Below are 25434 nucleotides of genomic sequence, written 5' to 3'. Positions count from 1 at the left end.
AAAAATTACAAAAATTACAAAAATTACAAAAATGACAGAAATAACAAAAATGACAAAAATGACAAAAAAGACAAAAAGGACCAAATTGACAAAAATGATCGAATGTACAAAAATTCAAAAATGACAAAAATAACAAAAAATACAAAAATGGCCAAAATGATCAAAATAACCAAAATGACGAAAATGGCAAAAATTACAAAAATGACTAAAATGACTAATATGACAAAAAATGACTCAAATGACAAAAATCTCGAAAATGACAAAATTTATAAAAATTGCAATGTGTAGGTGCACAAAATTTGGTGATAATTCGTCAGGTGGTTTTTGAGATAGCGTCCAATACTGAAGTTCATTGAAAAATGTTTGTGGGTAGGATCGAGAAATATCCAGAAAGATCACAGTGTGAGACCCAAAAACAGCTAGAAATCAACTACATAGTTGACCAAAGTTTACATGGTAAATCGCTTAAGAATTCCTAAAAAACCCAATAGTGAGTTAAAATTGTGATAAAAATGAAGATTGTTGAATCCATGAAGTGAGAGGAATGTGAAAGGTTTTTTCAAACTCAATCCGAATATATGAGGAATTGATTAAAATATCATTTTTCCGATTGTTTCGTCTAGCTGACTTATAAATAGGCTTGATTTCATTGAACAAGGTAGAAAGGCTATCCACCGGTGAAATAAACAAAATACGGTGGTAAAATCGTGCACAAAATATTTGGACTGCTTGTGGAGAGATATGTTGAAAAAGTTCGTAATGGTCCACCAAAACGAACTCTTTAGCGGTCGCCTGGCATCTTCTTAACCAGAAAATTTTCATTGACAAGTCTCGCCTGTATTTCTCGTAGGTAAACAAGGATAAAAATTTGAAAAATTTCTTGTCTAGTACTTGAGGAAGCTAACGATCTGCGGAAACTGCAAATTATTCATTCTTTCATAGCACTTGAATTTGTCCCATAAAGTTTTTACTCTGTATAAGCAAGTTGCATCTGGAATCGTGCCATTACGCAAAAACGGTGGTGGAGTGATAAAAAGTCAAATAATTTGTTTTTATGCCGAAGGAGGACAATCGGCTAAATTTGTTATAACTTCGACCAACTTCAAAATTTTGAGTAATTTTGAAGGTCAAGCTTCGGGAAACAATAAACGTATTCAAAAATTGCCTTGATTTGAAAAAAGGTGGTTTAAAGTATGCATTATAGATGGCGCACGTGTTGCCCAAAAATTAAAGTCGACAAATCTATTCATCGGACACTATCTCATGAACAACTTGACAGAACATTACAAAAATTTTCATATGAAAACATTACATCACCAGCAAGGTTCTTAGATACACGAGGTTCTCCGACTTCTCCGAGTGAGCGGGGCTCTCAATAAGTTTGTTTATTTTTTGTTCAGCTTTTCTGTGGTTTGTTGGTAAACAAACTTCATGAGTTTCGCATAGTTGCATAGCCTAAATACCCAAAATGGCTGAATCGGGAATTCGATATTCGGTAACACCTCCTGTATATATACACAGCTTGATCACCAGGTTACTTCACTGAAAATTTCACCACATCCATGCTTTAAAAAGGTATTCACAAAACAAAGTGTTGCATTATTTTGAATACACTCCTTAGTAGGTATTAGTTTTTTATTTTGAAAATTTCTCCGTAGGTTTGACAAATGTTTTCAGCAACTTTTCCTTGAAGAATCTGCAGGAATTGCCCTCTGCCAAATCCAGCCCTGGCAAAGTGAATACCGCCCTCAAAACGTTCTCTCCGGCCAGTAGTAAAGATACCAGATCCATATCACATGTTGAACAAAACCAAACAGCCCCAGATTTGGACCACCGAGCGTCACGAACGACGAAAGATGAAAGGTACTACTAGCAGACCAGGTTTGGGGCCATGTTCGACATGTCCTCTCGTGGCCGGCCGTCGACGGATTGTACCGAGAGTTTTTAACCTAACTATCCGGGAAACATGCCTAACACGTGGAGGCTGTGGATGATCAGAAGGCAGGTCCAGGTGCTGGAGGTAACTGATGTTCCGTATCAACACCGTATCGTATTGATGTCTTCCTTGATGCTGCTGATGCTGCTGCCTGTTGTAGTTCGACTTTCATGAATTTCGCCCTGCTCTCTGCTGCTCCCGATGTCTGATTTCTCGATTCCGGAGCGACACGATGGAAGTTCATTTATCTGATGAGCATGGCTACTACTAACCGTACAAGCTGTTTGGCTCTATCACGTCGTACACCATCGCATCGAGGAGGAACAAGTAGGTTCCTAAATACCAAGCGACGTCCTCCGGATGATGAAAGTACCGGATAGGATCAGGCAACAGCAGCAACGACAACGGAGGTCCTTCCGAGCTCATTTGCATTAATTTCCCAAGCTGTGTGTGATTGGTTTTATGAGTGCCAGGCTAGCCCCCATCTCCCCGTTTCCAAAAACCAACCAGAATGCAGGCGCCCGGGGTGTTTTAATAGATTCCTGATGATGCATATATTGACACCCGGCCAGGGGCTCATGATAGTACGCCAGCCAGCCAACTAGTAGTGGCCGGCCGCCGACTTCCCGATTGGACAAAATTAGGAGGACCGATGAATTTAATGAGTCTCACTTTGCTCGGAGAACAAATTAATTTGTCACACTTTACGTGCCCACCGAACGCGTATAGTGACATCGACGTCAAACGACGAGCTGATTATGTTGTTAAGCCGGATGAGTTCATAATTCGATGTTGGGTGAATTTAGCAAGCGGCTACAAGAAATATAATCTACACTATTCTATAAGCTGGAACTCGGATTGAGATATCACATATCGATAATCACACCCGGTCCCTTTTTAGAAACATTTTAAAACATTTCTGTACACATTTCAAGTTGAAACAATCAAATTATTAAAAAAAAATCAAAATTTGTGCGGAAACGAATAAAAACACGTGCAATGCCATTGGGTCAATGCCTACTCCTCTTGAACGTTACAAATGGCTACTAATTCGTGCTACTTTTTGTCCTTTGATTTAAAAATTTGCTTCTTTTTAATAGATTATCCTGCCAAATGTCTTTTTTTTCGAAAATATTATTCTATAGTTAGTAAGCCTAAAATTGATTTATATCTGAACTTGAAATTTTGTAAACTCGTTATAAGAAAAGTGAAACATTCAAGCCAAAGATTATTCAATGTTAAAATTCGATATATCTCTATCATCTTCTTGTAAAACTTTTTTAATAAAACAACCTGAACCCAATCCTGAAGTTTCATTCCAAGAGGAATGACTTTTCGAAGTTTCAAAAAAAATCTTTATTTTCACCCCTCTCATATCACTTTCACAATAACTCTTGTTTTTTTTTAAATTATTTTGAAAAATCAATACAAGAATACCATAGTAAAAGAAATTTTATGATAAAAAATTATGATAGTTATGAAAAAGTCATCATATAGGAATATGTATAATCGTTGAACGTCAAATATTATCTCCCCCAATGCAGAGCTGGAAGCACTTTCTATTGTCAACTCAATTAGCTCCAAATGTTGGTGTAAATAGCTTCCAAATCATCCATGCATCAGTCTATTTTAGCATTATCAGCTTATTAGAAATATTCTCTTGCTGAATTAATCTCAAATGATTGCTAATATGTCTTGAAAATTTATGCCGACCGAACGAAATGTGAAGACAAATCACGTTTCAGAAACATGAATGATTTTTTTTTGATTTTTTACACAGGTCTATTTCAGCAATTTACAGTTGAAAAATCTTGCATAGTTCAATCAACCTCACACGATGGCTAATACCATGGCCGTAGGAACGGTGGGGGAGGGGGGGTTTTGGCGGTTAAACTCCCCTTCCCCATGAGGATGCAGAAAGGCAAGCGAGGTATTCTTCTCTAATTTTGATAATAGAGAAAGATTACGTAAGAGTAACAATCTAGACTAAAAACTAATCCCAAAACCTCAAAAACCCATCCCAAGTTCAAAACTCTGCTACAGTTTTTCAAAATTTTTAGACTCGTTCATAGAAATTCAGGTCTGAATTTAATATATTTTATAATATATTTTAAATTAACATTTTAATGCATAGTATTGTTTAAAACAACACTAATTAAAATCAAAATATCTCGGAAACGCGTAGGTATTTTTGAGTGATGTTTTTACAAAAAAAATATTCCAGTGATTAAAAGAAATCAGCTCAAGGTATTTTTTGTTACGATATTTTAACGAATGTGTGAGATATCTAAAACAAAGTATGCGGAAAAAAATCAAAAAATCAAATTCATTTATTTTTTGAAAAAAGTAGCTTTTGGAAAATCGCTTTTATTTCTTCAGATTTGCAAATTCTAACAATTTTTTAAATCTCAATCATCACAAACCTTTTCCTGCACCTAATTTACAACGTTTGGAAGAAATTTGCAAAATCGTGTTAAAATTAAAATTTTGAAAAATTATTTTTCAACTTTGATGGGCCATAACTTTCATAAAACTCAAAATAACGACTTCAAACCAGTTGAGTATTATTATTCGAATTAAAATGATATTATTTCACTGAATCAATAATTGCTATTCTTATTTTAAAAAAGTCATGCATCATGCAAAGGGTTAATTTAAACCCATTTCGGAGGTTCTGGTTCCATATTCTCAAAACCACAATCGAATCTCTATTTTGGTATTCAGTTCAGGATTTTCAGTTAAAAAAATCATAAGAAATAAGAAAAGAAAAGCTGCTTTGAAATCCTGGTTCTAATTTGCTTTTGAATTTCATATTAAATTTGAATCAAGTTTTTCATGCATTTTCAATATTTTTATAATAGGTTTCCGAATATGAAAAGAAGAAAATATTTGTTTAGTATTAAAATTCCAAGTTCTTGAACAAATTGTATGGATTTGCCCTATATTGGAATGTTTGTACTGACAGGTTAAAATAGGACTTTTTCATTTTTCTTTATTCTAATAAATCGGAAAAGAGACAAAAGCAGTTCCAAGTTCTCTGTTCTTGGTTCGAAATAAATGCAGTAGAACCCCGCTTATCCGAGGTTTTCAGATAAGTGAAACTTCGGGTTACACAAAATTGAAACTTTCAAAGCTTCAAAATGGTGATCCAAAATAGAAATTTATATTCATAATTTAAAATTTATATTTGAAATTCAAATCTGGAATTAAGACTCTGATTTTTTTTTTTGTACATTTAAGAAATCGTATGGAAATTCGGAAACAGATTTAAAGTTGCATTTTTAAATTCAGGTTAAGAATCCAGATTCAGAATGCAGATTCAAAATTTAAAAAAAAAACCTTTAGCTTGTAAATGAATTATACAATCAACAAAAAATTGTTGAGGAATTCAAGAGATCATGACCTTAAAAGTTTGTTTGTCAATCCAATTTTAAGATTTAAATTTTTATTCAAAATTAGTTTGTAAGCACAATTCAGCTTCAAAATCACAAAAATAAAGTAGAATTTGGGTTAATTTTCTAAGTTTTATTTTAGTAAAAAAAACCCCAATTTTATTTTTAAAAATCATTCAGAGTACCTGAATTTCACCTAGAAAATCTGTCTTAAATTCTATAAATTCTCGGTGTTTTGCTTAACATTTAGTTATTTATTTATTTATTTATTTATTTATTTATTTGATCATCATGTCGTTTAAGGTAATTCAATTCCTTATAATCTACTACAATGTGCGCTGCTTGGTATAAATTTTGGCCATTCTCTATTTGTGTTTTGGTCCAATTACAATTGTTATTGTTATCAATATTCCTGATTTTTAAAGCCACATTCCAAACCAAAATCATAAATTTGGTCAAGTTTGCATCAATTTGATCCAAAATATTTTTATCTCTTACTTTTATTTTTGAAAATTTGATTTATTTTCATTCCCATGAATGAAACCCATGAAAAACTTTCAATTTGCAAAAGAGTTAGGAAGATTGAGCTTGTTTGATTTGGGCATAGAATAAGTTTTTTTCGAAAGAAATTGAAGGCTTTTCTTAAAAAATTTGATCTACCACACTCTTAAACAAATTCAAAGATTTTAACAATCGATGAGGTTTCATTGAAAAAAAAATTGGCTCTCCTTTTAGGTTTAGGACCAGTTCTCTAAGTTACGATTCAATACGAAAACTATTAATTTTAAAGTACTTAAAAAATCATATAGTAAAATTCTAATTTATCTATTTGTGCATTTTTGGGCAAATAAATAAAAGTCAGTCACCAAATATTTTTTGAGATGGATCGAGAAAATCTATGAAAATCCCAGTAGGAGATCCAAAAACAGTTAGTGATCTACCATTCGATGAAAGTTCATATGGCATTCGTTCAAGGAGTCCTAGAGTTAGCTAAATTTTGAATAAATGTGAAGATGAACGAATTCATGAAGGTAAGGAATCAAGCGGTATCTAAAAATTTCGATTGGGAAGTGATAATTTTTTTCAAAAATAAAAATATATATTTAGGCCAATTACTTTTATAAAGTATTCTGTGCCGTGGTATTTTTATTCTTATTAGTTAATTTTGTTAAACCACTGGAAAGAACATCACAGAAATTTGCAACTTCAATGAGAATTTCACTATTTGATTTCAATTCATGCATTCAAAAGTTATTAATGAAACAAAGTGTTTTTACTGTTTTGTTGGCAAGCTGAAAATGGATTTGTTTCTAGGACGAATCCCTTGAGAGGATATGCTGGTCAGAATTTTAACCTAGGCAACGCAATTTGTTCCACGTCCCAACAGTAGACATCTTGTCAAATTTCATTTTATTTGACTAAGAAAATGCTGAACAAAACACAAGTTTTTTGTGTCGTTTGTTCTCGCAAAGGAGAAAAAATCCGGCATTTTTTCGCTTTTTTACGATGGATTTTCATAACAAGCACATCAACAGAATCGAATATTAGTGTTTAGTGTGTTTTGGTCCGAATACTCATAATCATTTAGAAAAGGAGGCCATGGTTCTTGGGCAACAGACGCGTTTTGTTTTCACTCTTTCGAGAAAATTGTATTTTTTTTTAAATATTTTAGTGGTTAAATTGATTCAAAACATGGAAATTTTTAATATAGTTTTTCCACATGTGTCAATCGTTAAAAGTTATTGTCTCCCTCAGCGAAGTAAAGACTTTGAGCAACGTTTTTCTTAGGCGCTATGTAGAGCGGGAATCGGTCAAGTGCTGACTGGAACTTGGAATCGATCAACGACTCAGGGCCCAATGATTATTTGGTGAGTTCGTTGTATAATAATGATCATAGGTAAATTTAATAGAATGAATATTTTCTGGAAATTTCTCATAGAAATCTCCAAATGTTCAATACATTAAGTATCTCAGATTTTTAAGAATAGTTAGCTGAAAAAGGCTGTACTTTCCAGCATTATCTGACTCAGCATTTTTTTTCTTTCAAAACGCAGTCCCTTCAAACAATTGATTTTAAATGGTTTTCAATTTTATTTTTTTTTTTGTGTTTTTGGTGAAAATTTTTCGAACAGTTGTGATTGGAAAAAATTTGCGATAATAGGGCAAACACACTTAATGCACTTCTTAGTAAGGTTGAAGTAGGGAAAGCTGTAAAGAAATTTTTGGTTCCGTTATTCGTAAGTACAAAAGTTTGTCTAATATTTTGTTTATATATTCACAATGAAATCTTTCGAAAGGGTAAAGTTACACAGTTTATAGAGGAGTTACAATAACTTTTTTTTTTCTTTCCAAGAGCAAGCAATGGCGCTATATCCATGTTCGAGGATCAAAAAAATTTAAAATAATATGTTCTAAAATTTGGAATTTTTTTGTACAATAACCCCATTTCCACCCACATAAGAAATATTTATCGGGGATCCAGTCCAGGAGCACACTACTTTCTAGCATTTGTGATCCCAACATGAAAACTATTAAATCATGGGAACGTATGGTACTGTTGTCCACGTTTCTTTCTCTCTGTGTTCCAGCTGTCTTTGCGTCCAATAGTGCACAGTGGGCCCGGCTGGTAAAGATTATTAGTAAAAGTACTTTTACTACTCACCGGGATACTGACAAGATCTGGCTGTGTATGTATCACAAGCATGAATTATCATAATCCACTAATTTACTTGGTTTTCGTAAAGCATTCTTTTTTATAATTTTTACCTATGATAATCTCAGATCCTATAATTTGAAAAAATCTATTTATGAATAAGCAAATCAGTGAAATATGAAAATAAAAGTTATGGATTTGGAAAAGCTCTAAAAAAGAGGCAAATTCATTTCCAATTTTTGTTGCTAATCCGAATTTAAATGCTTCGTTGCTGATCGAGGAATTATGAAACGTCCGGTAACCTTTATCTGTACATTTTCTTACTAACATTACCGGAGGCAAGGCCTCGAAAAATCACACCCTTTTGATCTCAACTCTAATGAGAATCGCTGCCTGAAGTCAACCCAATCATGCAGAAATAACCCCTCCGAATGCACGAATTTCCGAATGCATGCTTTTTATTCCGCCTGAAAGATTCGAATGAATTAAAATCCGATTTCGTCCTCCCCTGCCCAAGCAAACTTCCGAGGAAAAGAACAAATAAAATAATGAGTCGAATCACGATGCTTCCCAGAGATTTCGGATTTGGACGCGCCAGAAAGCGCTCCAGTAGAAAACTCAGAGAAGTACAATCTTGCACGAAGGATTCACGTTATTCTTCCATCTTGGAGTTTGGCGCGACCTGGTCATGACTGAACGAGACGACAACCAAGTGCAAAACAATTTGTAGCCCCGGGTTTTGCCCAGTTGTTCTTGAATAAAACTTATTGGGCTGACTTTCCTCCGGTTGGCTTAATTAGTGGACGGGAGCTTATCGGGTTTGTCCCATTCGTTTTAGTGTGTGGGAGATTAATCCGGAACTGTTTTTCCTTCCACCTCTGCTGGCCCAGTTAGTAAGGCTAGGTGAGTATGCTCAACTTCTTTCTGCACTTTTGCAATCGGCAAGGTGTTCAAGAACTAATTCCCCAACTAAAGGAAGCGAGAATTGAGCCTCGGTAGCATCAATCTTACCTTCGTTTGCCTTCGAAAGGGTTACACATACTCAATGTTGTGATCATTTTTTTTTGCTAACAGTTGTAATGGAATTGATGTTAATGACAAATCTTGTTTTCCAGCTGAAACTCACTTAATTTAGGATTGAGATTAAGAATTAAAATTTAAAATGCAGATTCAAATTTCAAATTAACCTTTCTTTTAGCTCGAAATTGAACATATTAATGACCGTGGTTGAATTAAAGGGAATCGTTCGATTGCTTTGATTCATTAGAATTAAAATTCAACCAAGTAGGCTCACAACACAAATTAGAGTAAAAATAAAATGTTCCGGACGCTTTTTTTTTTTGTGTAATTTATCCGACACCAGCGGAAATCAAATTTTTTCCATGCTATTCCAACTCGTAAGCATAAATTCTCGAAACTGACTCGGAACAAACTGGAAGCATTTTGCTTAATCTGCAGCTTTTTTTTCTCCTCTGGCTCTGCTGTTGTGAATTGTGTTGCATTCCATCCATAACTTGAGTCACTCCATCAGTTTGCTAGTTCGACAGGTAGTTACACAGTTGAAGTTTGTAAGAAAGTGCGGGCTGCAGGCCGTTCCATCCCAACTCGTCTAGTCCGGACGGCCATCAGGCAGGAGAAGTATATGGTGCGGGTCAAAACGATGATTGGATTCCTACCTTCCATCGCATCGAAGTCTCTTTCGAGCCTTGGAACATACGTTTGGAAACTATAGGCGTAGACCTCGAAAGTTACTCACCAACAACCATCAACCCAGATGGATGGATGGATTTAGGAGCACTGCAGCAGTAGGAATGTGAAAGATGCAGAAAAAAGGTTCACTTTTAATCAACCGAGAATCACACGCGCCGTGTCGGCTTGCCCCTCTCTGGGGAAAGAAGGTATATGGAAATCAGCTGGACTGGTCCTCAGCATTGCGGGTACTGACTGTCGGAAGGATTTTTCCAAGCTCCAGAAATAGAAGTCGTCCTCGTTTGTGCTGCAGTGATTTGTGACCCGGATTGATGTGAAATGCAATTGTACCTGGTACGATTTAAATTTAACTTTTTTTTTTCCTACCAGCAAGTGATGGACGATTCAATTCCGCATCTTCATTTAACCGAACCGGATGTTTCTTCTTGAGCTGTGCGCAGGCAAAATTCTCACCGGTAAATGGGAACAGTCATTAGTGTCGAATATCGAAGAATGGGCTGTTATTTTTTTTTTCTTTGGTTTGGGGGAATGAAAACCATTAGCTAAGCTTCTTGTACCGTGTCACATAAATCACGCAAGACTTTCCCGCATTGTTCACTAATATCCTTTTTTTTTTGGCTCTTTCCAGGAGACGATGAGGAAGCTGCTGATGAGCAGCAGTCGTTACCACAGCAAGACCAGCAAGAAGGAACCACACAGTCATCTGCAGTAAATTCCAGCAGCAGTAGCACGAGTAGTAGTAGTAGTAGCAGAAGCACAGCATCCAACGGAAGTGACGTAAATCACGAGTCCGAAATGCTCAACTCTCAATCACCCGAATCTTCCGAAAGGTTACACGAGCCAGAAACCGGTGGTGACGCATCCTCCGCAACGGAACAGAATCCTCCAGCGGAAGATTTTGCCCCGTCTCCAGCTGCCTCAACTGCCCGAAGCAGTCGAACACCTTCCGTCGCATCACCTCCCCCAAACTCAAACGTTGCATTCCACTCGGCGGCCACCATGAGCAATCTGGATCGATCCTCGCCACCGGAGAAGGTTGAAATCAAAATCGAACCTGGCCTTCTCATAGACGATAACCCAAAGTCACCGGGTAGGGTTGGGAAACCGGAAGACGGAGACGACGAGGACGATAGGGCGTCCGCAGACCTGAGTACAGCTCAGTTTCCCATGCTTAGACTGAATGCCGCCTTGGCCGCCGATCCAGCGACCAATCCGGATGCTAAAGATCTTAAAAACATTACCGCCGTTAACGATAGTCAGTACGAGAAAAGCCTGGAATCCGAATACCAGCAACAACCAGTCATCCGCAAACCTCCCAAGGCGGAAAATATTGCCATTCCCATTAACGTAGAACTTCCCCCGCGGATACCGATGTTCATGTGTGGTCCCTGCGGTATTCGATTCTCATCCGCGTCCACCCTGGAAGCCCACCAGACCTACTACTGCTCCCACCGGAAGGACGCCGACGAAAACAACGGCGGAGGCATCAAGAACGCTAACTCCAACGATCCGAACAGCTCGGAACCGCCGGCCAAATCGGCCAAAACCGGCAAACAGTACGCCTGCAGTCAGTGCTCGTACAGTGCCGACAAGAAAGTCTCACTCAATCGCCACATGCGCATGCACCAATCCTCGCCCGCACCGAGTCCAAACACCTCTAACGGTGAACACGACAACAGTTCCGCAGCAGCAGCAGCAGCAGCAGCTAGTCAACAACTTCAACTACAGTTCCAAGCGCAGGCCGCAGCTGCAGCAGCCGCAGCCGCCGCTGTCCTCCAGCAACAGCAGCAGCAACAACAACAACAGCAGCAGCAACCCCCGCCACAAGTCGATCGATACTGTTCCGACTGTGACATCCGGTTTTCCAGTACCAAAACCTATCGGGCCCACAAGCAGCACTACTGCAGTTCGCGGCATCGGGATGGGCAATCGAACAACAGCACTCCGAAACCGCAGCATCAGCAGCAGAAGTCCGGTTCCCAGAGTCCGCCGGATGTGCCGAAGACGCCTCCGGTGGCGGCGGTCCAACAGCCTTTCCTAGCGCTGCCGACCAATCCGATCATCGTGATCCCGTACTCGCTGATACGGGGAGCCAGTGTTATTCCGGGCTTGCTGTGAGTATTATCCTTTTTTTTCTAAAGAAATAAGTTTTCTTCCTCGTCTTGCGACTAGTCATCCTGACTTCAGAAAATGATCCAGGAAAAAAATTAAGTATCGATGAGCACCGAAGACCAATGGCAGCTCATCCGAAAGCAAAATTTTAGCCTGAAGAAACTTTTAAAGCCAGCAATATTCGTTTTTTCCCCCCTATAATGTTCACGGAAGATGTTCCTCAAATTAAAAAAAAAAATCTACATAAGCATCGACAATTGTCAACGAATTAGAATGAGAGAAGTTCGAAAAAAAAATTGTCGAATATCAGCTTCCTTGTCCTGAGATTCGGCTGAGTAACGTCTATTCTTGTGTTTTGCACAAGAAGAGTGATTTGTTTTGGGAAAACTTATAATTTCCACACATTTTTATTCATTTTTGTCATTTTTCTCGTTTTTGTCATTTTGTCTTTTTGTATTTCTTTTTGGTCATTTTTGTTTTTTTGCCATTTTTGTCATTCTTGTCATTTTTTACATTTTTGTCATTTTTGTAATTTATTTAATTTTTGTCACTTTTGTCATTTTTGTCATTTTCACCATTTTTGTCATTTCTGTCATTTTTACCATTTTTGTCAATTTTATCATTTTTGTCATTTTTATCATTTTTGTCATTTCTGTTATTTTTACCATTTTTGCCATTTTTGCCATTTTTGTCATATTTGTCATTTTTGTCCATTCTGCTTTTTCGAAATTTTGATAATTTTTGTCATTTCTGTAATTTTTAAATATTTTCAAACTTCTGTCTTTTTTTCATTTCTGCCATTTCTGTCATTTTTGTCATTTTTTGTCGATTTTGGCATTTTCGTCATTATTGTCATTTTTCTTTTTTTTTTGTCATTTTGACCATTTTTTTTTATTTTTGTCTTTTTAGTCATTTCTACCATTTTTGTCGTTCTTTTCATTTTTGTCATTTTTGTAACGTTTATGTCATTAATTTTTGTCTTTTTTGTCTTTTCCGCCATTTTGTAATGTTTGTTATTTAAGTCATTTTTTGTCATTTTTTTTTCATTTTTGTCATTTAGCTGTAGATTTATTTTTCCCTAAGGAAAATCCCACATATCATATAAAAACAGAAAAAAATGAATGAAAAATGACAAAATAAACAAAAAATGGCAAAAAAAATCATAATATGTCGAAAATGGAAAAAGTTATCAAAACACAAAAAAAAGAATACGAGATAAAAAGAAATGTAGAAAATAAAAAAGTCAATAAAAACATAAACCACTAGAATTTTCAAAAAAAAAAAAATAACAAAAACGACAAAAAATAACAATAAAACAAAAATGACAACAATTGCCATTGTTGTCAAATAAGTCCTATTTGTCATTTTGGTCATTTTTACTATTTTTGTCATTTTTTCATTTTTGTCATTTTTGTAATTTCTACCATTTTTGTCATTTTTATCATTTTTATCATTTTTATCATTTTTGTCATTTTTGTCATTGTTACCATTTTTTTCATTCTTGTCATTTTTGTCATTATTATCATTATTGTTATGTTTGCTTTTTATCATTTTTGTCATTTTTGTCATTTTTGTCATTTTTGTCATTTTTGTCATTTTTGTCATTTTTGTCCATTTTGTCATTTTTGTCATTTTTGTCATTTTTGTCATTTTTGACATTTTTGTCATTTTTGTCCTTTTTGTCATATATGTCATTTTTGTCATTTTTGTCATTTTTGTTTTTTTTTTGTCATTTTTGTCATTTTTGTCAGTTTTGTCAGTTTTGTCATTTTTGTCATTTTTTTTCTTTTTTGTCATTTTTGTCATTTTTGTCATTTTTGTCATTTTTGTCATTTTTGTCATTTTTGTCATTTTTGGTCATTTTTGGTCATTTTTGTCATTTTTGTAATTTTTTTCATTTTTGTCATTTTCGTCATTTTCGTCATTTTTGTCATTTTTGTCATTTTTGTCATTTTTGTAATTTTTGTCATTTTTGCTATTTTTTTATTTGTCATTTTTGTCAGTTTTATCATTTTTGTCAGTTTGGTCATTTTCGTCATTTTTGCAATTTTTGTAATTTTCGTCATTTTTGTTACTTTTGTCATTTTTGTTATTTTTGTCATTTTGCCATTTTTGTCATTTTTGACATTTTTGTCATTTTTGTCATTTTTGTCATTTTTGCCATTTTTGTCATTTTTGTCATTTTTGTAATTTTTGTCATTTTGGTCATTTTTGTCATTTTTGTCATTTTTGTCTTTTTTGTCATTTTTGTCATTTTTGTCATTTTTTTCATTTTATGTCTTTTATGTCTTTTTTGTCATTTATGCTATATCTGTCATTTTTGTCATTTTTGTCATTTTTATAATTTTAAAATTTCTGTCATTTTTGTCATTTTCGGCATTTTTGTCATTTTTCTAATTTTTGTGATATTTGTTGTTATTGTATTTTTTCATTTTCTACATTTCCTTATCTCTTATTATTTTTTTTTGTGTTTTGATATCTTTTTTTATTTCTGACAATTTTATGTTTTTTAACCTTTTTTGTTTATATTGTCAGTTTTTATTTATTTTTCTCTTTTTATTGATTTGTGGTATTTTTGTAAGGTAAAAATAATTCGACAACTATAATGGAAAGTCAAGTTCAAACTTTAAACGTTTCAATGTGGTTTTGAGCTTGCCCAAAAATGTCTCAAAAATTCGATTTCGGGTAAAAATTTTTAATTGACATCACATTTCACCTTTTCCCGAATGCAATCATTTGACACTAAAAGGGTTTTTATTGTCATTTTAATAATTATACCTATTCAAAGATCGGTATTTCAAAATGTAGTTTGTTCATTATAAAGTCCACGAATACATTCCAATTCTTTCTAATTTCCACCCAACAGATCATCTCTGGCCCCGGGCATCACCAATCCCGAATCGGCCTGTTACTTCTTCCAAAATGGAACCCTGCAACCGATCGCGGTCTCGCTGGCATCGGCCACAGCCGCGGCAGCCGCAGCCGCCGCCGCTGCTGCCGGTGTCCTCGGACCTCAGCAACTGACCCCGGGACATCTCGGCTCCGGAGGCGGAGGTGGACACAGCAACACCGGTGGTGGACGAGAGTCACTGTCCCGTGGACCCACACCTTCGAATGCCGGGAATGCCGATAACAACGGCTCCTCCAATAGCAGCAGCAGCAACAGCCACAACAGTACCGGTGAGGTCCTGAAGGCTGTCAACAAGCGCGAGAATGTTAAGTAAGTTCAGTAGAGAGTAGGTTATGTTTGGGGTGAGTTTTGTAGCATTATCCTTGTATTGTTTCAGGGAATCGACTCCACTGGATTTATCGGTTCGGCGGCTTTCTCAAGGTGGTAGCCTGAGGGAACGATCGCTATCACTTTCTTCCGCTATATCGGTTGATCAACTCCGGATGGACTTTGACAGTTTGATGGAGGGTAAGGAGAATCTCTCGGTCAGCGGTGATTCGATCACTCCGGAGCAGATCGTCTGTGCGCCGTCGCTGCCCGGAAGCCCACCGCTGACTCCATCTCCGAAAAGACGATCCAACAGTCCTAGAGGCGGAGGAGGTGGTGGAACCGGATCTGGCGGCAGTGGATCCCGTAATGATCGCGATGGATCTATATCAATATCTCCACTAACGCTTCAACAGCAACAGCAGCTGCTCATGCGACCACTTCTGCCAGCGGATATTGCGCTACGTTTATCCGCCGCAGATCCCACGCTCAATCTCAATCTCAACATTCTACCCAACTCTCCCTTATTGACCAAGCAAGGTGTCGAACTAGCCCTAAGACTGTCATCCAGCTCCAACAGCAACAATATGGACTCTAAAAATCTCCAGCAACCACAGATGTCTCCACTGTTGAACAGCATCTCACCAACCAACAACGTTCAAGTTCCGGTTATTCCGAGCAGTCCTCAGATATTCGTCAAACAGGGCGACTCAAAGTGCAAAGAATGCAACATTGTGTTCTGTAAATATGAAAACTATCTCGCCCACAAGAAACACTACTGCTCGGCTCGCAATCTCGAAAAAGACGGTGATAACATCAAGGTCAGTCCCCCGATCTCGCCGCAGGCCGTGAGTCCTTCAAACTCCGCAGCGCCGGGCAATGCTCAACGCAACTCAATGGCCGGTGCCCAAGCTCCAGTTTCCTACCAGCAGCTGATCTGTGCTGCCTGTGGTATTAAATTCACCTCACTGGACAACTTGAGCGCCCATCAGATGTACTACTGTCCGAAACGGGTCGATGTACAAGCTCCGGTAAGTTTTCCCCTAACCGTGTGAACGACTAGAAATGATCCAATGACCTCTTTCTCACTAGGCTAACGTAACTCCGCAAAAGGAACGCTGCTCCAAGTGCAAGAGCTTGCACGAACCCGGTCAACCGTGTACGGTGGCCGGCCAGGGCGCCTACAAGTGCCCGATCTGCGAAGCCATCAGTCCCAACTCAACCGAAGCACGACGCCACATGGACACTCATGGAGGTGTCAAGGCCTTCCGGTGTACCATCTGCCGCTACAAGGGAAATACGCTACGGTAAGTGTTAATTACTGTATAATTAAATCAGCAAAACATTAATCTCATTCTAATCCCATAAAAACAGTGGTATGCGTACCCACATCCGGATGCACTTCGACAAGAAGACCAATGATTTCAACGAGGAGAACTACATCACCTGTATTTTGGAGGAGGACGGTATCGAGATACCGCCTGCGGCGGCCGTGGCATCAGCTGCAGCAGCGGCCGCTGCTGCCGCGGCACAGCTCATGAACCAGGCGGCGGCCGTCGCAGCGGCACAGCAGGCAGCAGCCGCTGCCGTAGCTAGTCATCATCAGCAGCAGCAACAGCAAAAGGAAGCAGCTGGAGGCCAGCCGATCCATTTCTGTGAGCTGTGCCCGTACTATTCGGTCCATAAGATCAACGTGGTGAGTTGAAATTGAATGTTGTTAACACAAATTGAATAGTTACAAATTTTCTCGGAGCTAGTGAGGATTTTTAAAGCCGCGATTGATAAAGGGGTTATAATATTAAAAAATCTTAACATTTATCTACATTTAACAAAACTAAAAATTTTCTAAAATTAAAAAATTTAAATTAAAAAATCTGGAAATATAATCCAATAAATTTAAATAATGAAATAAATACACAATAAAAATCGAAACCGAGCATCTGAAAATAAGGATAACTGATGAAACAACTTGAACACCACTGATTTTCAGTGTGTGCTACACGGCTAACTCTTTCCCAAAACTTGTAGCTATGACAATAATTTACTTCCACAAGACATTTTAAAAACCTAAGCTAGCTTAACATTAGATCTACTCACGGGCCCGGTTTCTGACCCCTTTACAAACACAACATCCAAAACGCAGCTTGGTTTTCTCAGGTATCACAGAATCTGGTAGCCCTTCCTGGCTACAAAAGTGAGCTTAGCTACGAAACGACGGCACTCGGCTCTCCAACAACGACCTGTCGATTAATAACCATGGTGGTTTATATTGAAACACTTCTTCTAGTGTTGACAGTTAGTAACAGAATGAAGCAAATTTTATTTTACATTGGTCATAGCTTACTACTACAATACACCTTCTTAAGCTATAATTCCTATTGCTTCACGATTCTTAATCAGCTTCACAGCGGCCAAAAGCCTCGTTAATCCATCAGCAAGTTGCTCCTCAGATGTAACGTAGTTGATGTTGACTACTCCTCTCTCCAGTGCATCTCGAATATAGTGATGTCGTATGTCGATGTGCTTTGTTCTTGCATTGTAACCACCATTCTTAGCCACCGCAATTGTACTTTGGTTATCGCAGAGAATAACAATTGGTCTGATCTTCTGGAACTGCGACATCAGGCCCTTCCACCACGAAGCTTCTTGGACTGCTGCCGAAAGTACCATATACTCTGCTTCACAAGTGGATAATGCTATTGTTGGCTGGCGCTTACAACACCAAGAAATCGCGGCCCCTTGCAGTTGAAATATGTAACCGCTCGTTGACTTCCGGTCGTCCAGATCAGCTGCCCAGTCAGCATCGCTGTAACCAATAACCTCCTCGTTCGCATTCTTCTTGTAAACTAGTTTCAGTTTCGAAGTTCCACGCAGGTAGCGGAAAAGATGCTTTACCGCACTCCAATGTTGTTGACCAGGATTTGAGTTGTAACGGCTGAGTTGATTGATGGCTTAGAGAATATCCGATCGGGTAACCTGCGCCAGGTACATAAGAGAACCAACAGCTTCTTGATACGGAATGTTGTCCATCTGCTTCCCATCTTCGTTTGTTTTAGGTGACATGTCTTTGTTCAGCTTGCCCACCATCGGAATCTTTGCAGGTTTACAGTTCGCCATGTTGAACCTAGCCAGGATCGCTTCGATGTAAGCTTCTTGATCAAGAGCAACAGCATCGTCGGTCCGAGTGATCCGTATGCCCAAGCAACTCTTAGCCTCTCCCAGATCTTTCATCCGGAAGTTCGTATTCAGGAACGTCTTGATGCGCTTGACCCAGTCGTTGTTGCTCGAGAAAATCATCACATCATCGACGTAGACCGCCACGAAAATAGCCTCTTGATTTTCGACAATGTAATACACGAATGGATCGTAGTTTGCTTGAGTAAGACCAAACTTCTTAAGCATGGAATCCAGATTGTTGTTCCAAACTCGGCTCGACTGTTTCAGCCCGTACAACGCCTTGTTCAGTCGGCATACCAGCTTCCTCTTCGTGGGATTCTCAAACATCAACGGCTGCTCCATAAATATTTCCTCTTCAAGTTCTCCTTCGCCGTTACAGCATCCATCTGTTGAATCTGCCAACCTTATCTTGAAGCCATCGCGAAAAGGTACCGCAGTGAACTGTGACGCACGACGGGAGAGTACGTTTCATCATAGTCCACCCCCTTTCGCTGCGAGAAACCTTTAATCACCAGGCGCGCTTTGTATCGGTCCACATTTCCGTTCGAGTCGTGTTTGGTTTTAAACACCCACTTACACTAGATCGCCTTTCTGCCTTTTGGTAGCTCCGCCAAGGACCAAGTTTGATTGCTCATTAACGCATCGTACTCCTCCTGCATGGCTGCCTTCCATTTGCCGGCATCGGGACGGGACGTCGCTTCCTGCGGGGTTGTTGGATCACTTGAGACATCAACATGTTGCTGAGTAGCCACTCCACTGAATTGGCTCGGCTCGGCATGACTCGGTAGCGCACCCCGCGCGACATCAGTACTGGCTATCTGTGGCGAGTGAAAACTGGGTAGACCTCCGGTTATAACAACAAACTGATCATACTTGCCTGGTAGATGGTGCTCCCGACCGCTTCGCCTCAACGCCAGTGACTCAGGCGGATATGAAACTTGGCGCGGAGGGAGCACAGTCACATTGGTAAAGGTATCTGTCGAGCTACTACTAACATTGCTAAGCGCCTCATCGAAATCATCATTTTCAAAACTGCTCTCTAGGATTTCCGTTGCAGTGATGACCACTTGATCTTCGGGGATCGGTGCCAGAACGCCGGCATCAGCACCAGGAACGTTCGGAACCTCGACTGGTCCAGCCGATTCTACTGATTCCTCGTTGGTTTCGAAGTCCAAGTAAACCATTTTACCGTCAGTTTTGCACCAGGTTGCGGTTTGCGATCATCGATTGCGCCTTCATCGATGAATATCACGTCACGGCTCTTGATGATCTTCTTGGTTTTCAAGTCATACAGACGATAGCCCTTGGTGTCCTCTTCGAAACCTAATAAAATACCAGGTTCCTATTTGGCATCCCATTTGCGTCGTTTGGGCTTTGGTACATGCACCATGGATTGTGTCCCGAAGATCCTCACGTGTGATAAGTCCGGTTTCTTTCCACTCCATAGCTGTTCAGGTGTGACATGATGACCTCTCGTAGGGGAACGATTCAAGAGATAAACCGCAATCGATACAGCCTCAGCCCAGAAAGTCTTCTCTAGCTCCGCTTCGAATAGCATGCATCTCGCACTCTCGACGATTGTCCGATTTGCTCGCTCAGCTAGCCCATTTTGCTGTGGTGTGTAGGTAGTCGTTGTCTGATGGCGGATCCCAAACATCGCAAGATAATCTTTAAACTTCCGGTTTGTATACTCCAACCCGTTGTCAGTACGTGGAGTTTTTATCTTACATCCGGTTTGCCGCTCAGCCATCACATGAAATCTCTTGAAGATTTCTAGAACTTCTCCTTCGGATTTTGTTTCAGGAAAATAGACAAAAATCCTTCTAGACTTGTCATCTATAAAAGTGACATAATATCGGCTTCTTCCAAGCGACTTCACCTCCATGGGTCCGCAAATGTCCAAGTGAACTATTTCCAAGAGATTGGTAGCACATGTACCTGTCTTAGGAAATGGTTGACGACTATGTTTACCCATAGCACAAATGCAACAATCAGCAACCGTCTTCTCGCTTAATTCAACGCCGGCAACCAGACCATCAGCCAGCTGCTTCAAACTAGCCGAATTCAAGTGGCCCATTCGGCGATGCCAGATGTCCAGGGATACTTTTGATGAGCACGCCAGTGCCCTGTCGCCTACACCGTATTGCTCCAGCTTGAATAGATCATTTGTATGGGTACCTTGAGCCACTATGTTGCCATTCTGGTTCAGCACTCTACAGCCCGCGTTGTTGAATACCATGCTGTATCCATTTCGAACAATCCTGTTGACGGAGAGTAGGTTCACGGACAATTGTGGAATGTATCGCACTTCGTTGACTTGGAGTTCAGAACAGCTTTTCTGAAAACGGGGCTTCAAGATGGTTTTTCCAACTGCTTCGATGTTCATTTCTCCCTTGTTAGCAGCTACAACGGAACCGTTCGACGGCTTCAGATCCTTCAACAGCGCCTTGTTGTGAGTCATGTGCACTGTTGCCCCGGAATCGAAATACCAATCGGTGGCGTTGCGTGACTCGATCGTAGAAAGGACAGTTCAAAAAGCTTCATCTGACGTATTTTTGCACTCCTTCGCAATGTGGTCGAATTTCTTGCACTTCCTACACTTCGGACCTCTCGAATCTGCTTTCGGATGGTTTGGAATTTTGTGTTGCTTGTTCAATCCTCCCCGCTTCCCTTTTACCAGTAGTGCCGCATCCGCCGAAGGTACCTGCAGCTCCTACAGTAGCTTGGTTTTGATGGCATCTCCTATGATTGGGGTGCCGGAGTTCTCTAAGCCGGAGTTCTCTCATTGGCCTGTAATCCTCCGGGAGACCACACAGCAGCAACGCACCAATCCATTCGTCCGAAATTGGAAATCCGATCCCGTTGAGTTGATGTGCCGTAGAGACCACTTGATTCACGTACTCCGATATTGAAGAACAGCTTCCGAGATCCGCTTTGACCAGCTTGCGTAAAAGTCCTACTCGCCTGGTAAGACCCGAATCTTCAAATGCCTTCTCCAGATTTTGCCAAACTTCCATCGCTGTCGACGCCGATTGCACGTGGATATAGTTTGTCGGATCGACATCGTTGAAAGTTCCGTCGGCTTTTCTCTCGGGCTTGACTGCTTCCCAAAGGTCCTCAAGCTCTAGATAAGTTTCCACGGCAAACTTCCACGTCGCCCAATTTTCCCGTCCGCAGAGCCCGAAAAATCTTTGCTTGCTATAACTTCAGAGTTTCAAGTTCAGAAACGATAGGCCCATAACCTATTGAAACACTTCTTCTAGTGTTGACAGTTAGTAACAGAATGAAGAAAATTTTATTTTACATTGGTCATAGCTTACTACTACAATAGTTAACTTTCGCTTCTTATCAAACAAAATCGCTAACTCTTTCACGAGAGGTCATTGTCTTCTACCAATCGAAATTTCCACCGGATGATTGCCGAGCTAATGGTTATGTTCCTGTCCTTACGTGCAATTTTTCTTTCGTCTTTCAATTTCCTTTTTACTAGTGGCACAGAAATGTCTTCGGCCTTCGGCTTCTTTTACGCTGGAGATGATTCTGTTTGCTGCTGGTTCAGAAAAACAGCGTCCGTTATCTTCCGTTGCCTCTTCACCAAACCAACTCAAATTTGGCTTCCAGCTTGTTGGCTTCGACTCCGGGTTGCAACTCCACAACGTTCAGCAAATCACAATCGCAATGACGAATTCTGGCGCTTAATTTGTTTCGTTCCACAGATTTTGTTTTGTTTTGCCGATTCTTGTTTATGTTGTTCACTCACGTGTGCATTTTGACGTTTACACTCTTAACTCTAAACACTTACTACACGATCAAAATGAATAACCAACAATACAGATTTGTCTCAAAATTTCAAATTCCTATTTTCAATTTTTTTTAAAGAAGAGACCTTTAACAATCTTAATATCGGTACTTTAATAAAAAAAAATTAAAAACCGATTTGAAAGCGAAAAAAGGCACAAAAATACGAAGTTAGAAAAAAAAATTAAAAACTCTAAAAATTTAAAACTCAAAAGGTCAGGATTTGGAATATAATTAACCAATGTTTTTTTCCTGCTTCTTCCAGGCCAAGCATATCAAACTGATCCACGGCCGGGAGCGACCGCCGAGCGATTCGCCCCTGATCGGCGAGGGTGGCGAATCGCTGATCTTCAACGGCTCTGCTGGCAGCAGCAGCGAAAGTGGCTCGACTCCGTCGCGGCCACCGGTCAGCAGCACCCCGGGCCTCCCAATGCCGGGTTCCAACAGGTGGGTTATTTGAGTGTTGTTTTAAAAGGGATATGGAATTCTAGTTCGTTTTTTTTTTGTTACAGTCTCATCAAAACCGAACCCGAGGACGATCGACCGGAGGAAGGTGACGTCGAGGTCGATGTGGTCGTCGAGGAGCCGGAGGTCATCATCAAAACCGAAGGGCAGGACCTTTCCGGAAGACACTCGATTTCACCGATGGGTTCTCCTCCGCCTCCTCCCCCAGCATTGATTCCTTCCCATCAGATCAAACAGCTTAAGCATCAGCCTTCGACTGGATCGATGAATGTTAAAAACTCCCCCGGCCATCATCAGCATAACAAAACTCCCTCGCCACCTTCGAGTGGCTTCACCGGGGAGGTCAATCACAGCGGACCCAACTACTGTGACACCTGCGATATTACCTTCAACTACGCCAATACGTACATAGCCCATAAGAAGTTCTACTGCAAGAACAGTCAGGCGGCGGCAGGTTCGGATTCAGCTTCCGGGGCAGGTGTCATTGCCCCGGCTAGTCTTCGAGCGGCGACGACCGGATCGCCCAACGGTGGCAATGCGGTGGCCGTAGCTGTCGCCAGCAATAGGGCCACAGAAACTTCTGTTTAAGAATCCTTTTTCTAATTTTTTGAGAGACGGGCAAGGCAATCGTTGTATACGGACATCAAAGTAAAGGAAGAATTTATCAATCACAAACAACCCATAAGTATACGGTTTTTATCGAAAGAGAAGAGAGAATGCAGTCAAGGCAAATCATATGGAATTGCCACCTGTAAACATTCATATAAAAATAACTGTGTTATCCTATCAGCGCATCAGCTAACCTAAAAGTTCTTAATCTTAAGCCTCGGAATCTTAAACAAAACAAAAATAACCCACGAAACGAGAGCGACCCTTTCATAGCTTCGTAAGTTTTGTGCTAAGCTCTTATAAATATATATGTACTCCGTAGAATTCGGCTGATCATCAGCATCAGAGCGTGTAATGTAAAACATTCGATGGTAGTTTTTAGGCAGATACAGAGACCCTAAAGTTTGAATGTGAAATCAAATTACAAACATCTATAGTTTTTAGTTCCCGGACCGAGGAAAATTTCGGCCGAGTCTGTTTTAGTTGAATTTTTATTACCAACACACGGTTTATTCGCGATGTTTTATTATCACCAAAGGCTAGCAAGTTGTTTTCCAATACCTATTATTATAATTATCAGTTTTTTATTCGCTAAGTTAATTACCAATCAATCCACATACGTACGCGCATGTAAATCTTCCCTGTAAATGCGCTGAATCGAGTAAAGACTTAAAACAATTGAACGACATATAGGTACGTTTTGCATTTAGTAGCCGATAATTATATTTCGTTAGACCATACTTGCTTAACCCTCACACAGTTTGAGAGATGTAAAAATATGAATGTGCAAATTGTAGAAAGGAAGTCAAATGTGATTCTATCACTATGAAAGACGAAAAAAAATATCGCCGAAAAACACGCAAGCTCGAATTTAAAAGAAATCCTATTCATTAAAAGAAAAAAAACCCAAACGCATTTAGGAGTAAATATTACACTGAACTATTAACATACCGATCATTTCCGCAAACTAAGCAGAAGCAAACGGCGCTGTAGAAATGGACCCTAGCCTGGCTAAAACAGTAAAAGATACTTCTTCGCTATACCTAATTCTAACGACCTTCAACTCCACCAACAACAGCAGCAGCGCTGTGAGCAATAGATTTCCACTGTTTCGAGTTCATCGAAACAATTGATTTGTAAAATGTTAACCAACCAACAATTTACAAAAAAACAAAAAACCACGCCATATTGTAATACGAAATCAATACCCATAACTTCTCAAAATATCAAAAACACCAGATTAAGGGGGGGGTAGGGTCTAACGGGTAAAAAAAAACACCATTTTCTCGATTTATTTCTAGAGCTATCGTTCAAACAAATGTATTCAAATTTTGTGCATTATACAAAGCATTGTTAAAAGAACATTTAGTAATTTTTTCGTAGAAAAATATTGAAAAATGAGCCGGTGACGGAGCACTTTCGAGGATGCCATTTAGAAAACAGGATTTGCGGTGGACACTGTATCTCAGCACAGAATCATCTGAAGTCAAAAAATCAGAGCAAAATATTTTTAATAGATGTTTTTCTAGACCCCAACGTTTTTATTTAGCTTAAAAAATTTTTAATGAAATTTTTGTGGCTGTTTGAAGTAAAAACTACGATTTTTCACGAAAAAATCCGCCATTTTTTAGCTGTAAAATCTCCCCAAAGTAAAAAAATAAAAAAAGAAAAACGTTGGGGTCTGGTATTTTATATGTAGAAAATATGTTCCAAATTTGAAAAGAATCGGATAAGTAGTTTTCAAATGACGATGTCCACGGACTTTAAAAATGTGCTTTCGAGAAAAACGCGTTTGAAGTTTCTGCTCTTGCTTTCTTGCAGTATAAGATAGGAGGAGATAAAGGCCTATAACTTCTACAGTTTTGCTTCGATTGACTTGAAAATTTGACACAACATTCTTGAAATGTTTTACAATAAGAAAATAAAAAAATAAAAAAATCGATTTTTTGAAAGTGTTAGACCCTACCCCCCCCCCTTAAAAGAAAAAGAGGAAGAAAAAACCACACTTGATTGAGTAACAACTTTAAACAAAAAATTGTTGAAAAATTAGAATACACGAAATGACAATAACAAAAACTATTATTTATCAAAATTGTGTAGGTACCACTACTAAACTATTACTCTACATACATACATATATCGTTGTGCGTGTGTGCCCGTCGTGTTACAGCAAAAAAAATAACCCTCGAAAATCGAAGAAGAAGAAAAATCAAAAACAACTCAACACAAGTTAAAAGTGAAGTAGAAAAAAAAAACAATGGGAAGAAAAGCTACCAAGTTGAGAAATACACATTCTCGACAAGCAATGAAAAGTGAAAGAAAAAACAAACGGCATATTATGAAAATAAAATTATGAAACATGATT

General features: G+C 39.0%; 1 protein-coding gene across 5 annotated transcripts in view; it reads left to right on the top strand.

Annotated features, from left to right (window-relative positions):
• LOC129749898 (zinc finger protein ush) overlaps positions 1 to 24313 on the top strand; it is a 434632-nt gene extending 410319 nt beyond the window's left edge. For 3 of the 5 annotated variants that reach the window (XM_055745025.1, XM_055745020.1, XM_055745022.1), the window contains exons 2-8: positions 10320 to 11805; positions 14670 to 15023; positions 15091 to 16051; positions 16113 to 16327; positions 16395 to 16716; positions 22261 to 22442; positions 22508 to 24313. In XM_055745025.1, coding sequence (XP_055601000.1) covers positions 10487 to 11805; positions 14670 to 15023; positions 15091 to 16051; positions 16113 to 16327; positions 16395 to 16716; positions 22261 to 22442; positions 22508 to 23048 — 3894 coding nt within the window. In that variant the 5' untranslated portion in view covers positions 10320 to 10486 and the 3' untranslated portion in view covers positions 23049 to 24313. Of the gene's footprint in view, positions 1 to 9588; positions 10025 to 10077; positions 10147 to 10319; positions 11806 to 14669; positions 15024 to 15090; positions 16052 to 16112; positions 16328 to 16394; positions 16717 to 22260; positions 22443 to 22507 lie in introns of those variants that run through there. The other 2 variants (XM_055745023.1, XM_055745021.1) reach the window with 2 other exon arrangements.
• The last annotated feature ends 1121 nt before the right edge of the window (positions 24314 to 25434 follow it).

The sequence above is a fragment of the Uranotaenia lowii genome, chromosome 2, assembly GCF_029784155.1.
Source record: "Uranotaenia lowii strain MFRU-FL chromosome 2, ASM2978415v1, whole genome shotgun sequence".
In the NCBI taxonomy this organism is placed as follows: Eukaryota; Metazoa; Arthropoda; class Insecta; order Diptera; family Culicidae; genus Uranotaenia; species Uranotaenia lowii.
The sequence above is the reverse complement of the archived record's forward strand: the minus strand, read 5'-3'. Positions and strand labels throughout refer to the sequence as shown.